We start from the raw sequence: 16,211 nt of genomic DNA on the forward strand, positions 1-16,211 counted from the left end.
ATAGTATCTTAGAGACTCTTAAAGTGGAAGGGAAAGTAATGCATGGCCTTCATGAACTTGGAATCCAAGAGGAAATCCTGAGTAAATTTATGAGATTGCATATTCATCCAGCAGATAGCAGCTATGCACTGGACATTCGTCACTCTTCAGTAATAGTGAGTATTTAAAGAATTGTTTATTTAAATACTATATATTTATTAACCTTGTCTAAGAAAAGTCCTGGGTTTTGGGGTTTTGTTTTGAAATACTGCGCATAAAAACATATTTTTGGGGGTGGAATCTCTTCAATGTATTTTAGGATTAACTTTCTCTTGTGTATGCCTTAATAAAATTGGAAGATGTTTAGAAGAGGATGTTTAGAAGAAAAGACTGGATCGAATAGTAGTTGCAAATCATAGTAGAATTTGACTTTGAAGCAACTGATCTTGCTATGTAACATCTTTGTATTCTGGAAAGCTGCAAAGTGTACCTTACAAATATGATAAGTGAATTGTGAAGAACATACAGGTACTCACAGTTGTCCAATGTCCAACTTCTCAAAGTTTATCTTTGGTCTTAGTTTTCAAAACAAAGATTATGTGCAAATTGAAAGGCATTAAAATACTCATTTTCTTCACCTGAAAGAAGCCTGTATCTCTCTTTCGTTTGCCAGATTTAGATAGTTTGCACATAAAACAGTATAAGAGCAGTACACAGTAATTAATAACAATGTGAAAGTGAAAGGAAAAGGGGGAACTTTATTTTTAGAGACATATAAATATAGACTGTAATTGATAATATATTAATTACTTAGTTATTCTGATATATACCAAGTGCTACAGCAGGTGATAGATAAACATTGTATGTTTTTCAGTATGTTTATGTTCTGTTACACACATACCTGCCTGATTAGCTGTTATGACCTTTGTGTTGCAAAACTACTTTTCACACTTGAAATAATGTTTTTATTTGCATTTTGATACAGAACATGAGGAATCTTTTTTCCTCTTCCTTTCACAGTTAGTTTTATAACATACTGCGAATAAAAAAAAAAATGAAGTGTTATTGAAAATAAAGGATCTATTAATTTTACAAGCTATTTTTTGTTGCTAATTAAGAAAAGAGGGTAAGTGATTTTACTTTTTCCGGATTTTCTGTGCATTTCAGTACAGCTTTATTTATACATCCATATTTTATCCATTAGGTAATGTGTGTTTTTTAAATGGTTGGCTTTTTTGTTTTAGTGGATTAATAACATAGAAAAAGACCGCAGCTACATTACATGGCCTGCAAGCTATCAGGAACTGCTAAAACCTACATTTCCTGGAGTTATACCACAGATTAGACGCAATTTATATAATCTGGTAAGTTTGAAGATGATTTTTTGCACAATATATGTATTGCTATATACTCAGACATTTTATTGAAAAATTAATATACTTTGTGAGCCTGCTGTGTTGTCTGTCTTACGTGATTATTAACATGATTTCTAGAAGTGTTATTTCTTTTATCTAGCAGATTTTTGGTGATTTATATGAAATCATCTCAGAATTATAATTAATGTTAAATACTGCATTCTGCAAAAAGAGTTTCTTGGTAACCTAGACTTCTTTTGTAGTCATGATGTAAGTATGTGTATGTTGGTACATTTTGTGTATATTTGGTCATGGATAATAGAGAACGGATATTAATGATCAAAGACAGAAGAAATATACAGTACTGCATCTTCAAATTAAATTCTTCAAAGTAGGTAAGAGTAAAGGGTCATAAGACCCTAAAACTAGAGTTCAAAAATCTTACTTAAGGTAAGCTTACTGTAAGAGCTGTGTATTACTTGTCAAAGAAGAAAAGAATTGTTGAGTTGAAGGACCCTTAAAGGTCATCCAGTCCAGCTTCCCTGCGAAGAACAGGGACACCTACAGCTAGATCAGGGTGCTCAGAGCAACAAGAAATTAGTATTAAATCTGTCTGATTTCCCATGACAGTTAACTTGTGAATATCCAAATGAGATTAGTTAATTGAGAAATTCCTTATTGTAGATGCTGCCATAAAAAGCAGTATTTTAATTCCCTATTTATTTTTTAGTTCAGAGCAAACTGTTTTATGCTATGTGTTGCAATCTGTGTTTGTGCTATGCAACTGACCTCATTATAAATTAACCTCTTAGTTTACTGAAATGATAGAATCATAGAATCGCTCAGGTTGGAAAAGACCTTAAGGATCATCGAGTCCAACCACAACCTATCCATAGTACCCTAACTCTAACAACCCTCTGCTAAATCATGTCCCTGAGCACCACATCCAAATGGTTTTTAAACACATCCAGGGATGGTGACTCAACCACTCCCTGGGGAGCCTATTCTAGTGCTTAACAACCCTTTTAGTAAAGAAGTGTTTCCTGATATCCAACCTGAACTTATCCTGGGGAAACTTAAGGCCATTTCCCCTCATCCTGTCACCAGTGAGAAGAGACCATCCTTCATAGAGTCACCAGTAGTGACTAGTAAGTAAACAACACTATGAAGATTCAGAGACAAAAGGTGAAGATTGAAATTATGTACCAGCAGGCCACCAACTTCTAGAGGAAAGTTTCATTTTAAAGATGTTTTAGAAAGCGTTACCAGTTTTCTGGAGATTCACCTCTGGTTTAGGTTTCCCTCTCAAGCAATTAGGTTGCCTTTATATATCGTTGAAGAGTCACACTTGGAAATGCAAAATAATAAAAGGTCTGCCTGGATATATAGTTCAGGAAATTGAAAGAATACATGGGATTAGCACTGAAGGATGTAGGAAGAGAGTTATTCAAGCCCTGTAAGGAAAAAAATAGTTGTGAATTTCTTCTGATTTGTTGGATAAAATAATTAACACTCTTCAACCTCTCTGCCAAGAAAATTATATAAATCATATTCAAAATGCAGTACTTTTGCAGTTTGACAAAGAAATGCAAACTTTTTTTATTTTTTTTTAGTTAAAAGAGAAAAAATAATGAGGTACTTCCACATGATGAATAAAGCATCAATGTCTTTTTTTTTTATTAATGCTAGTGTACAATTAGTGCTTACCTAACAAAAAATATTTAATATTATTTTCTTTAAAATAACACAAAATTAATATTATTTTGGGGGGTAAGGGTAGCTCTGCAGCTTCCTTCTGCTTTATTGCAATTCTTGGGCTTTCATGACAACACATTTTTTTTCCAAAGGACATTTGCTGAGTGCACTGCAAAGAATAGTTTCTACTCACTGACTGAACCAAATATCAGTATTTGTTTTTTTTCCTCCCCATAAAATTGTTTTCTTCCTCTTATACTCTACGATGTCTGACTTGGGCACTGTTTTGTCAGGAGCTTTTCCTTGCTACATATAGATAATTCCCAATTATCAATTTATTTTCTTCATAGAACACTACTGAGTAAAGATGGTGCTTAATTGTCTGTGTTACAAAAAGATTAGGTTCAAAGACAAAGGTCTGTAGCCTATTTTTCCCTCTGTATGTATAATTATGTATGACTTACTAAGTTAAGGAAGCAGCTGTTGCAGATTTAAATTAAAATAATTACAAAGGGAATTTGTGTGAAGCTCAGTGTATTAAAAGAAAACCAGAATACAAACAATATGATTTTAAAAATGCATGTTTATTAAGAAGCACAAATTGTGTATAATATATATTGCATATGTATTCAGTGTAGCAATGTGATGATTAAATCTGCATAAGTATAATCTGTCTCTGCAGACAAACATCAGTTTTCGATTCGATGTGTGCTTAAAAGAGTATTTTATACCTCAAGCTTCAACAAGTGAAACAGTGAATACAAGCCTATGTGAGACAGGAGAAAAGAATTTCTTCCAGTTCTCCTTTTTTTAATTAAAGTCTTATGTCAATATATGCTGTTTACTTGTTTTAGTTTGGTTTTCATGACAGAAGAGAGTTAGATGCAAGTAGTAATGGAAAAATTAGCATTACATCCTTCTAATTAAGTATAATTAAAAAAATAAAATAGACTCAGTATTTCCTCCAAATTCATTAATTCTGAGCTTTTCTTCTTTCTTACTATTAATGTTTTCTTACAATTAGTGTTATAGGAAATTGAAAATAATTGGAATGCATAGCTCTGAAGTTAACATGAAGAAAAAATATTGGTCTATAATATCTTTTCTCTTACTAGGTACTTTTTGTTGATCCTGTCCAAGAAGATACAGATGATTATATGAAACTGGTGGAATTATTCTATCATCATAATGTACCACTTCGGTAAGGAAAACTTGAAAGTATTGAAGGAAAGTCTTACAAGAAAGCTGCTTTCCTTTCTTCATCTTCTATTCTGCTAGGCAAAGGTGTGAATTCCAATGAAGTCCAATGCCACAACATTCTAATAAGCCATTATTTTTATGCTACTCTCGTTAAGCCTGTGAAGTATTAAAAATTCTGAAGCTAATAAGCTGAAAGAGATTAAATACCTGACTGTGTGAAAGATGTACTGCAAACACCTGATAAAAAGTTACATTCTCAAGTACTTCTGCTGGATGCCCATGTGAAATCACATGCTAAGCAAAATGAATATCCTGTAAGAAGGCAGATAATTGGTAAAAACACAATTTGAGATTTTTTGTTTGTTTCTTTGAATTGTGTTTACTGTAAGTAATTTTGTTGTTTTAAAAATATCTAAAGACCAAACTGAGATTGACCTCAGAAGAAATTGGTCATCCAAGTCTGAACAAGGAATCACCCGAGAGGAGGAGATGCTCTCTAGCTGTTCCTTTGCCTACTTTATGAGAAAATGAATTGTTCTTTGAAGCATCTGTTTTCTCAGGTTGTGAGAGGGTGTCCAAACGAGGTCCAGAGTTCAGCAAGAAATCCATCTTAAGTATTTAAAATCTTCCAATGAAATAGCTTTTTGTCAATGGTTTACGGGCTGGTTCGGCCCGGTTCTGTGACTAGAGGGGCAGAGGGATCCGCGGATCCGCGCCCCCGGAAAAAGAAAATAGGGGACCCCAAAATAATTGAAAACAGTGGCAACAATCTGAGGTGAAACAAACTAATTTACTAAATACGGTATCAGCAGAATTTTATAAGGAGAGAGAGAGAGAGAGTGTGTGAAATTGATGGTGGATCGGCCTTACCACAACACTGAGATGAGAAGCGCAGGCAGAGAAGCGCAAGCGAAGAAGCGCAGGCAAAGAAGAGAACATCAGGTGACCTTGCCGGGAGTTATATCTCCTCGCTGACCGCAAAGTCCCCTGGGGAAATGTAGCTGCTCTTCTCCTCTGGACAGGAACCTGGAACTTGAGCATCAGCAGTCAAACCCCCAGTGCATTACATGATGTTATGATGTGGAATACTGATAACGAAAAATCATGAAACCATGACACTTTTGTTTCCCCAATAAATTATAAGATCTAAAATTTTGAGTTGCCTTTAAACTTTTACTAGTTCTGATTTTTTTTTCTTCATTTCTTTGTCATTGTTTAGTGACCAAAAAAAAAGTAACAGAGAGCAGATATTAACTGTGCATTTCTGTCACTATTTGCTTCAGTCCTTGAGGAGACCGTATCACAGAACCTAATTTGCCTTTCCTGGAACAAAACAACATATGAGCAGCCAAACGGGGTCAGACCGAAGAAGAGTTTAGATTAGTTTGTCTGCAGCAAGCCGAAAGGAGCTGCCTGAGAAAGAACTGGGTATTTTGCCTGAATATTTTCAGTCTTCATACATTTGGAGGCCAAAGAATTTCAAACCTAGATACAGTTTCTGACTGTTTAGCAACCTTCAGTGCATAAACTTTTCTGTTTCTCCCTCGAATTCATGTACTAGAATGTGTATAAAATCTATGTTTTCTTAAAATCTGTGATCCTTTTGTTTCTTTATAGAATTGGATTTGTTTTCATTTTAAATACAGAAGAAGAAATTGATGGAAATGAAGATGCTGGAATAGCTCTTTGGAGAACTTTTAATTATGTTACAGAGGAATCTGACAACTTTCAAGCCACTAACTGCATAATTCATGTTAGTTCATTTTACAAGAAATCTATTTTTTTTTTTTAAATTGGTTACTTGTCTACATAGTTAGGATTTTGCTGCCTTGTGTTTTCATGGTAGATTTGCATTTACTTCACATGAAAGCAAATTATTAAAAAGTGTATAGTATTAATTTATCCCATAATTATTTGAAAAAAATATTTTTCTTCTCTGGAAACCAACATTCGTGTTTTAGCTATATATAGGCTTCTTTTGAGGACATAAAGAAGTAGACGCATATCTTATGTATGTGGAGAAACAAAAAAATGATTTGGAAAATCATAATGGAAATGTGGAAAAATGATTCTTGTATTCTTGCATGTCTTGAAGATGCATTGTAAACTTGCTCTGGCAGTTTTATATGCTTTGGAAAACCTTTGTTATTCCATAGTGTAGAAAGTGCAGCAGAGTAAGATGAGTTGTCCTTGGTCCATGTTTAGTCTGCTTTTGAGTGTCAAAACCATGGAAATATTGCAGAGTTGCAGTTTAAGAAACAAATGTAGTTTTCCATGTGAGAAGATGTAGATTCATGTAGAGAGTAAGATTTCAGAGACAAAGGAGGTGACTGTAGGGAAATAAAGTGAACAGTCAATATGAAGAGTCTTCAAGCATGAGTGAAAACAGAATATCCTATTAATAATTATATTTCTTTTCTACACTTTGTTTTCTTTTGTTCAGTACCTAAAAACTAATGTTAAAGGGATTTTATAAACAGGAGGGAAATCAACTTTTTACACAGGTAGATAGTGATAGGACAAGGAGGAATGGTTTTAAAATGAAGGATGAGGTGCTGGCACAGGCTGCCCAGAGAGATTGTGGATGCCCCATCCCCGGGGATGTTTAAGGACAGGTTGGATGGGGTCCTGGGCAGTCTGATCTACTACTTGATCCAGCTGCAGGTAACCCTGCCTGTGGCAGGGGGTTGGAACATGATGATCCTTGAGGTCTCTTCCAACCCAAGCCATTCTATGATTCTAATGTCATAAACAAACTCAGAAAGCTAGAGATAAAAAGAATTGAAGTAATTAGGAGTACCTGCGAGTGTTAGAATCTGAAACACAGTCATGACTGCTATCCATGACCACATTAAAAATATCGCTTCACAGTGCTTTTTTTTTAAAAAAAAAAGATGTTTTTTCTATTTCATATTTCTAGTCTATTTCACATAATGTCATAATATGAAAAAGAGGAGATGATAAATATAGGCTGACAAAAATAAGATCCAGTAAAACAAAACCTCAGAGATACTCATAGCTGTGGAGATAAACGAATTATACTGATCTCATTTGAAAAGAAATGAGAATTGTTTCCTCATTCAGATTTATTTTGTATGTTTGATGGAAGTAATGAAATCTCATGCTATGAAATAAAATAGTAAGGTAAGAAAAAAGTGTCAGTGTAGGGAAAAAATATTGATTACCTATTCAGGCTTGAATTCATCCCATATAGATTCAGGTAACCAATGGTGGTTATGTAGACTAAATTAAGAATTTAGATTGCTTCTCTCATCGGTAGAGGGAAATAACACTTTACATTTAGCTCACATAAGTGCATTTTCTTTGCCTCTTCAAATTTAAACTAAAGATATAAAAGTAGCTTTATCAAAACAGTGAACAATTGTGTCTGCGTGTGATAGTGGTAAGTACTAAAGGAATGTAAAGTTTGCAGTACAGCAACTAAAGCAATATAATACTATACTAATATAAAAACTACTACAGCACTATAAAAACATGAGATTTATTTCATTTTTATTTTCTTTTATGGATTTTATTATTACAGAAATTACCTTTTTCTGTTACAATTTTTACAGATGTACCATGAAGTGAAAGATGGAAATGTTCTGACAGTGAATCATGTGAAAAATATTCTTAGAAGAGAATACCCCCATGCTGATGTTCAGAGTATACTAGGTGTTCATTCTGAGTATGATGAAGGGAGGAAGGTATGTTGAGAGCTAAATGGTAAGAAATTTTGCAGTACACAGTTGAGTCACTACATTTGCTAAGCTGGAAGGCTTATTAAATATTAAAGCAAGTAAATACGGTAGCTTTGAGCTAAAGTTTTCTTCAGTCACCAATCAGTTTTAGTGGAAATGCTGAAAGGGTTTCTGTATTGCAGCTCTCACTGTTAAAATTTACTACTGCCAACTGCTTTCAGGAGCAGGATTTTTTTTTTCCTGGTAAGCACGTCTCCCACTCTCAGGAATCTGTTTACCTTTGTGTTCTGTGTGAGGAGCTGAAGCCCATCTTCTTAGCAAATTGCTGGTTCCTTTAGTTGTGCTCTCAGGTTAGTTTTCTTTGGGAAGGACAACTCAGGGCCTGAGCTGCCTCTACAGTAGGACTATGAGACTGCAGTGAAATTCTGACAGGAGACAGTGGGATGACAGGAAGATGGATACAGATACTGCATAGAGTTTGTGGCCATCCATAACAGGTGAAGGGAATTACTTTGATTCCATTTTTATTTATATTTTTGTCACTGAGTTTGGGAGTGCTTGCCTTTCAAATAAGCTTGGCTTCTAAATGTGAAAACCTTTTGAGGGTTTTTGGGATGCCGCCTTTGATACAACCGTAGTTTGAGGTGGATCAATGTAGGCTTTTTCTCAGAAGTTATTGGCTAAGAATACTAAGCAAAATAAAATAATATTTCTCAGCAAGATGATAAGAGCAGAAATTTTAAAATCCATGTAGAGGTCAAATCAAATGTTTTGTCATTCTCTTTCAGAATTGAGTGCAGCATGTCCTATTTGTTTCCAAACAGTTCCCATTTTGTCCCTGTTACTCATGAAAATCTGTGACAACAAGCAGTACCAAGAGATTTGAGTTTATTGTCTCTTGGTACTAGTGGTTTTTGGTTTTGTTTTTTTGTTTGTTTTTTGTTTTTGTTCTGTTTTTGCTACAGTCAGCCACATTTAATCCTGTGATATTTGTGATTTCAGGCAGGAGCAACCTTTTATAAAAAGACTGGCCTGGGTCCTTTACCTCAAGCTCTGTTTAATGGTGTGCCCTTCAGCAAAGAAGAGATGAATGCTGCAGAGTTAGAGGCTGTTATTCTTCAGAGAATTATTGATGCCAGTGGGTTCTTCCAGAGGGCAGTGTTCATGGTATGTTTAAAATTTCTGAATGAATGCAAGAAGAATTATTTGGCAGTTTGAGTCATGCTTCTGGATTGCGTTTTTTACAATGAGTTGGTTTAAAATTAATAATATGAAAGCTGAAGTTATGTTGTTATTTAAATTTACTGTCATTATTTTGATATTATATAGATGTAAAGAATAACTAAGCTTATTCAAGTCACATGGAATTTTTCAACCAGAATCTGAGAACATGTTGTAGTTGTTCTTTGGAAAATGTGCATCTGATATTTTGAATTGCTATCTGTGTGACACATTACTGACTGGAGGTGTCCATAGCTTTTATACATGCTTTAAACTCTTTTGATAGATGATATAAATGTATGGTGTTCTTTGTTTGTCTTGAAACTGTCAGAGTACTGATTTCTGTATTTTTTCCCCTTTTAATACAGGGTTTGTTAAATGATCATATAAATGCAGTAGATTTTCTTATGGATCAGAACAATGTTGTTTCTCATATAAACCCCAGTATTCTTGGAGCAGAAAGGAAATACCTACGTTTCAGATCTACATCTGGTAACTACTTTTCTCAGTGTAATTGTTTATTATTATTTTCCTTTTTTAAGTCTAACACGTTGTATTTTACATTTTGCAGTTCCATTTGATGTGCAGGACTTCTCTACTTTCTCCTTTTTGGACTCACAAGATAAAAGTGCTGTAATTTCAGACAGCATGAAGTATTTAACAAAAAAGGGTATGTTAATTTTGTTTGAGTATATGCACTGTGTGGATATGGTACATGTATAGGTATTACAAACTGATGAAATTTGACAGTGAAATATCCCAAGTAAATAAGTGTCTCAAAGATGCCAAGTATGTAGAAAAATATCCCAGTACAGATTATAGAATGGCTTGGGTTAGAAGAGACCTTAAAGATCATCCAATTCCAATCCCTCTGCCTTAGATGGGGTTGCGACCCACTAAGCCAGGCTGCTCAGTGCCCCATCCAGCTTCCAGAGGTCCCCCATCCATATCTCTTCTGGACAGCATGTTCCAGTGCCTCACCACGTTCTCAGTAAAAAATTTCCACCAAACATCTAACCTCTTTTAGTCTAAAGCTGTTATCGCTGATCCTATCACTGTCTGACCATGCAAAAATTTGTACTCCATCTTCTTTATAAACCCCTTTAAGTTCTGAAAGGTCACAGTGAGGTCTCCCCGTAGCCTTTTCTTCTCCAGACTGAACAGAAGCTCAGCTCCCTCAGCCTATCTTTATGTGAGAGGTGCTTCAGGCCCTTTTGATCATCTTTGAGGCCCTCCTTTGGGCCTACTACAAAAGGTCCATGCCTTTCTTTTGCTGCGGGCTCCAGAGCTGAATGCAGTACTCGAGATGGGGCCTCAAAAGGGCAGAGCAGGGGAGGACAGTCACTTCCCTCATGATGCTGGCCACCAAGACAGATCCCTGAAGGAGATACCACTCATCACTGGCCTCCATATCTGGACATGAAGCCACTGACCACGACTCTGGCTGCAGCCATCCAGCTGAGTCCTCATCCACTGATCAGTCAACCCTTCAAATCCAAGTCTCTCCAACTAGAGATAAGAATATGCTGTGGGAGCATGAAAGAGGTGTACTTACAGAAGTCCAGGAAGATGACAACATCAGTTGGTCTTCCCTGGGCAACTGATGTATTCTCACTCTGTCATAGAAGACCACCAGACTGGTCAGGCATGATCTGCCCTGAGTGAAGCTGAGTCGGATTGAATCACCTCAATCTATCTTGCATGTGCCTTAATATTGCTTCTGGAAGGGTCTGTTCTGTTCCATAAAATGTTCTGCCGAAACCCGGGATTGAACCAGGGACCTTTAGATCTTCAGTCTAACGCTCTCCCAACTGAGCTATTTCGGCTTACACCTTAATGTCCCAGCTATCTCCTTCTAGGAGCCAAATTATATCCTATTGTTTTAAACATAAATGGTAACAACTTGGTAGTTATTTTAGATTTTAAAGAGCATATTCAGTTTTCAGATTACTCTTATTTACAGTATTATAATATGAAGGCTAGACTTTTTTGTAATATCTATATGCAAATTACGCATTTCTGCAGTTTAATGATGATTGATTTTAGTTATTTCCTATTTATTTTGCCTCCAGTTAGATTTTGATATTTGAAGATTTGTGTTTCTGTAGCAAAGGAAAAAAAAAAAAATGTATTCTGATGGATTGTCACTTGTACATTTTATCTTGCTAAAACCCATGGGTTTTTGTACAGTTAAAATATTTTGATATCATGTATTGCATGTATATGCAAGTACTTTCCCTCTGATTTACACTACGTGAACATCTTGTAATAGTTAACTACTGCTGATTTACAATATCCCATCATGGGACAGAATATTTATGTTAGCAAAGTGCTATTCTTTCAGTCATTACTTATGTGATATTTACATAGTTTTTCCTTGCTCCGCTATCAGAAACATATTTAGCGTTTCTTTAGAATAAATTTATTTGACTCTATTTGATTCTCCACCTACAAGCAGAGGGATGTATGAATTGGCTATAAATGATGACTGGCTTTCAATCCGTAGGTTCATTTCAAAGAAATAGATCTCTTGTAAATCTTATAAACTATAAGCTGGAGGCTACATTTCCAATCTCTATTGCCATTGTGTTTTTCTAGACTTGAACAAACCTTAACCACAGCTTCTTCCTAGAATCTCACTAGAACCTTGTAAAATTCCACTCTCGTATCTGCTTGTACCATTTAGGAAACATACAGTAAACCTGAGTAGACTCTCTTTTCTAGAGATAATTTTGTAAATGTTCTTCATGAATCATTGCTCTTCAGTGAGGAATAAAGAACAGGCATGTAGACAAGGAAAAATGAAAATTTTCTGAATATACGCCTATGTTATAGTTCAATATCTTTGGGCTGTATTTGATATATTCCCATCTGTACTCAGATGTAGTAGTTTTACCCTGCTTTTGAAGGGCTCTTGTTGAAGGACTCTCCCTTTGCTGTTGGGGAATCTGAATAACCAAACTTCTGCTTTCTTACAACTGTCTTATAACTACTTAATTATTTTCACGTCTGACTGTATGATCAATCTCCTCCACAGGTTTATGTCAAACCTCTGATAGGAAGCTAGCTTACTATTTAGGGCCATAGTGTTTCAGTGTATAAGAACAGATCAACTCTTAATGACTATTTCATATTCACAGAATCACAAAATATGCCAACTGGAAGGGAAGTCTTAAAGTTGAAGTTAGCAGTCAAATACATTCAGACTTCAAAATCTTGAACAGATTAATTCATTGTTTATTATTCATGAGAAGATTCTCCAGAATGTAAAGCAGGATTATCTTTGATTTTCAGATGAAGATGTGTTATATGCTGTGACTGTTTGGATTATTGCTGATTTTGATAATCCATCTGGAAGACAACTGCTTTCTAGTGCCTTGAAACACCTGGTGAGTTTCTGGCTCATCTATCATAATATTATTTTGAAAACAACTAGTGTATTTTAACTTAATTTGAAAAAACTAGCAATATCTTGGCTGGAAGAGACTTCTTCAGCATCTCAGCGTATGTACTGCATTGTGGGGGGGCAAGGCCAGCTGCAGCAGCAGCAAGTTAAGAAGAAGGATGACTTGCTTTCACTGGCTTGCTGTGCATCTCATAGCGTAGCATGGTGCCCAGCTTGTCCTCCTGCAAGTGAAAGAGAGCACCCTTCTCTGTTTGAAGAACCCTTTTATCAAGAGCTGATGTTTAAATTTTGCAGTTTAATTACGTTGACTACCACTTATTCACCCTTCAGTTTTGTATTATTTATTACAATGGAGTGTATTTACCTTTTCTTCAGTCAGTGACACTATTTGGTCCTATCCTAGAGTCATCAGTCTCTCATACTAAGATTTAAATCCCATCAATTATTTTAGCAAGTGCAAGAGTTTCCTACTGATTAAGGGCAAGTTGATAAGTGGATAAATTACCTTGTATCCATTCTGTGCTCTGTTTGATATTTTTTGAAAAAAATTAAAAAGCACATCTACAAAACCAATCCTGAAGCCTGTAAATGAACATTTGTTCATTTGTACTCTGCAGAATGCTTGAAGGTAATTGTTTTATCAAAAAAAAAATCTTAAAAATGTGTCATAGAATAGGTAAATCCTTATTAGTAGCATTTTTGCTGGTAGTTGAAGTTCTGAATTAGGCGCTCTCATGTATTTTCTAAAGACAAATTGCTCCAAAAATTTAAACAGTAAAGGACATTTCAAACTAAGGGCATTATAATAAATATGCATGCATTTAGTAACAGCAGATGGAACTGTAAAACTGCATTATTCTGTGTTTTTCATTGCAGAAAACAAGCAGTCATATACGAATTGGGGTTTTGAACAATCCTTCATCAAAAATAAAGGAAGATAACACAGCCATTGCAAGAGGAATTTTGGCAGCTTTTCTAACACAAAGCAACAGAAGCTTAAAAAGTTTCCTAAGTAAACTCACAAAGGAAGAGACAGCAAAATCCCTTGCTGCTGGAACTAAAATTGTTAAAATCCTCCTCCCAGTGAGTGCAAACTGAAGTGGGCTACTTTCTTTTTCATTTCAAATGTTTTATTTTTTCTTGTAAGGGCATGCAGTTGAGAGGAACAGCATTAAGCCTCACAGTTTTGGGGCCAGCAGATTCAGTGCTTTTTGACAACCTTAATGTGATGAGGAATAGGCATTTTCTCTAAGGTAAAGGAAGAAAATATGAGAGTACTGAAAAATATAGAACAGATAGTGGATTACTGAGACTAAAATAGTTTATTTTTCATCATTATTTCAAAGCTTGCTCTTCATTAAAGTTAATGTTTTAATGTTTATCAAGAATTAAGGGTCCAGAACTAACTATTTTTACCTTGTTGTTGCAGTCATGTAATAGGTGCAGACTGAAGCAGCTGAGATAAATGAGCATTGTGTATGTTGGTCAACACTTCTTGGTGCATTTCTATGAAAATTCATTGGTTGAAAATACAAATGTTTCTGACTTCAAAGTTTGAATATAGAGTAAATCTGTGTTACTAAATAACTGCTGCAAACTAAAGTTTGTTTCCGAAGCTGTGCAGTTTAGTATTTTAGAACAAAAAGTATTTGAAAGACTAGGAGAACTCTCAGGCGCCATTTTGGAAAAATAATTGATTGGCTCTTCTGGGTCCTGTTGTTCTTTCATTATGAAAAAAATTTTGAAAGATACAAGGTTAGGTAATCTAGGGTATGTAACTAATGAGTAACTACATTAACGAGTCTGCATGTTTCTACCAAGAAAGTACATATCAGTACAGTTTAATATAGAAAGATAATTTTGAGAGGCAATGTGCATTTTCACTGTAAGCATGGCAGAGTTCCAGCATTTCTTTCCACTTTGGTTTGTTATGTGTGTTATTGGATGTTTTTGGCTGTCCCTAAACATGCTCTTGTCCTATCGGGAGTACTTCCCAGCACAGTGGTGTCAGGGGGAAGTTCTTCACAAAGGGATTGATGAGGTGCTGGCACAGGCTGCCCAGAGAAGCTGTGGATGCCCCGTCCCTGGAGGTGCTCAAGACAAGGTTGGATGGGGCCCTGGGCAGCCTGGTCTAGTTCCAGGTCTGGAAGTGGATGGCCCTGCCTGTGACAGGGGGGTTGGAAGTTGATGATCCCTGAGACCCCTTCCAACACAAGCCATTTTATGATTCCATTCTGTGTTCAAGCTATATCAAATGAACACATTAAAATAGGTGTTAATTTTTAGAATAATGTGTTTTTTATACTTTTTACCTACAGATGAGAATACATTTCAAGAGTTAACAGAGACTGTTACTTTTCATGCAGTTGTGTGCTGGAGCTTAGAAAAAGTGTTTCTTTGGGCTCAGCTTTCCTCTCATGGTTATTAACGGTTGCTCAAGGGTAAAACTTGTGCACCAACCAGTTGGGAGACCATGGCTCTGCACCAATAACATATACTTAAATTGAAGCTGAGGTGGTTGTTTTATTTTGATTTTTAGTTGCCACATAACTTGAAGTTCTGTTTGCTTGCTTCAGCTGTTACAAAATTCAGTTTTGCTGAATCATTTCACAGTCTTGTACTTTACTTTTGCTTTAGGGAATGAATGATGATGCTTTTGAGAAGAAGTACAACACTTTAGGATTGGATATAATTAAAACCCACCAGATGTTCTGTCAGGAGGTTCTTAAGCTGCTCCCTGGGCAAATGGCTGTTGTGAGCAATGGCAGGGTAAGAAAGGAATTGTCATCTCTCAGTTTTTTTGTGGTTACTTTTTATTTCCTGGAATTTCAGTTTCCAACCAAAGAAAATACAAGCTATTAATTTCCCACTTTTGTAACCTGTTGTTAGAGATCATCATGAGTATTTGTCTTATTTCTTATTTGCTTTCTTCCTAAATTGTTTATTAGTTCCATCCCATTGACCGTACTGTGTACTTATGCCCACACCTCTTTTAGAGAAAATCTGATTAAATAAATGACAGTTTTCTGAATAGATGCTTGATGTATTATTAATCATGCTTAGAAGTAAATATTGATCCTTATATTACTTGTATTTCACACAATTATGATCAAAATAAAGTTACTTTGACTAGAGTAATATTTTCAAACTCTTCTGTTTTAGAAAAGAAAAAAAAATGTTCGTAAGCATTACATTTTTCTATAGTCTTAATATTCAAACACAATACTTTTGGTCTTTAAATTTTTAGTATGTCTATTCTGAAATCAATAGCCCTTACTGTGGTTTGGCTGTAAATTGATTGTGATTGAAAATACAGTGTTGGATTCAATAGTATTTGCTAGTGGCAGTCAATACCCTGCAGTACAAATATACTTCTGTACAAATTGTTCTTTAAGCCTTTTCTATTTTATTACTCCACCACTAGGAAAAAAAAATGATATGCTGGTATCTCATTACTGGAAACTTTTTAGTTTGTGTACTTACCTACTCTTATACATCGTAAATGACTTTTGAGATATTACTTGAAATATCACTCAAGAAAGTATATAGGGCTGTAGGGAGTTGCATATTGAATGTTTTGCATTCACTTAATATATTTTTGCTTAAAAAAAAAAAATCAAAACAGTATTGGGATATTCTGTGCTTAGTAACATC

The 16,211-nt window shown here is 35.2% G+C and overlaps 1 protein-coding gene and 1 non-coding gene across 2 annotated transcripts in view; one reads left to right on the plus strand and one right to left on the minus strand.

The window, feature by feature from the left end:
* LOC100543086 (UDP-glucose:glycoprotein glucosyltransferase 2) overlaps nucleotides 1-15,419 on the plus strand; it is a 37,765-nt gene extending 22,346 nt beyond the window's left edge. Inside the window, exons 10-20 of the mRNA XM_019612047.2 lie at nucleotides 5-155; nucleotides 1,224-1,343; nucleotides 4,145-4,230; nucleotides 5,847-5,982; nucleotides 7,805-7,936; nucleotides 8,933-9,097; nucleotides 9,520-9,643; nucleotides 9,723-9,821; nucleotides 12,446-12,540; nucleotides 13,434-13,640; nucleotides 15,195-15,419. Coding sequence (XP_019467592.1) covers nucleotides 5-155; nucleotides 1,224-1,343; nucleotides 4,145-4,230; nucleotides 5,847-5,982; nucleotides 7,805-7,936; nucleotides 8,933-9,097; nucleotides 9,520-9,643; nucleotides 9,723-9,821; nucleotides 12,446-12,540; nucleotides 13,434-13,640; nucleotides 15,195-15,419 — 1,540 coding nt within the window. The remainder of the gene's footprint in view (nucleotides 1-4; nucleotides 156-1,223; nucleotides 1,344-4,144; nucleotides 4,231-5,846; nucleotides 5,983-7,804; nucleotides 7,937-8,932; nucleotides 9,098-9,519; nucleotides 9,644-9,722; nucleotides 9,822-12,445; nucleotides 12,541-13,433; nucleotides 13,641-15,194) is intronic.
* TRNAF-GAA lies at nucleotides 10,905-10,977 on the minus strand. The gene has a single exon. It is a non-coding gene; the product is annotated as a tRNA-Phe (tRNA).
* Nucleotides 15,420-16,211: the final 792 nt, after the last annotated feature.

This window comes from Meleagris gallopavo, chromosome 1 (genome assembly GCF_000146605.3).
Source record: "Meleagris gallopavo isolate NT-WF06-2002-E0010 breed Aviagen turkey brand Nicholas breeding stock chromosome 1, Turkey_5.1, whole genome shotgun sequence".
In the NCBI taxonomy this organism is placed as follows: domain Eukaryota; kingdom Metazoa; phylum Chordata; class Aves; order Galliformes; family Phasianidae; genus Meleagris; species Meleagris gallopavo.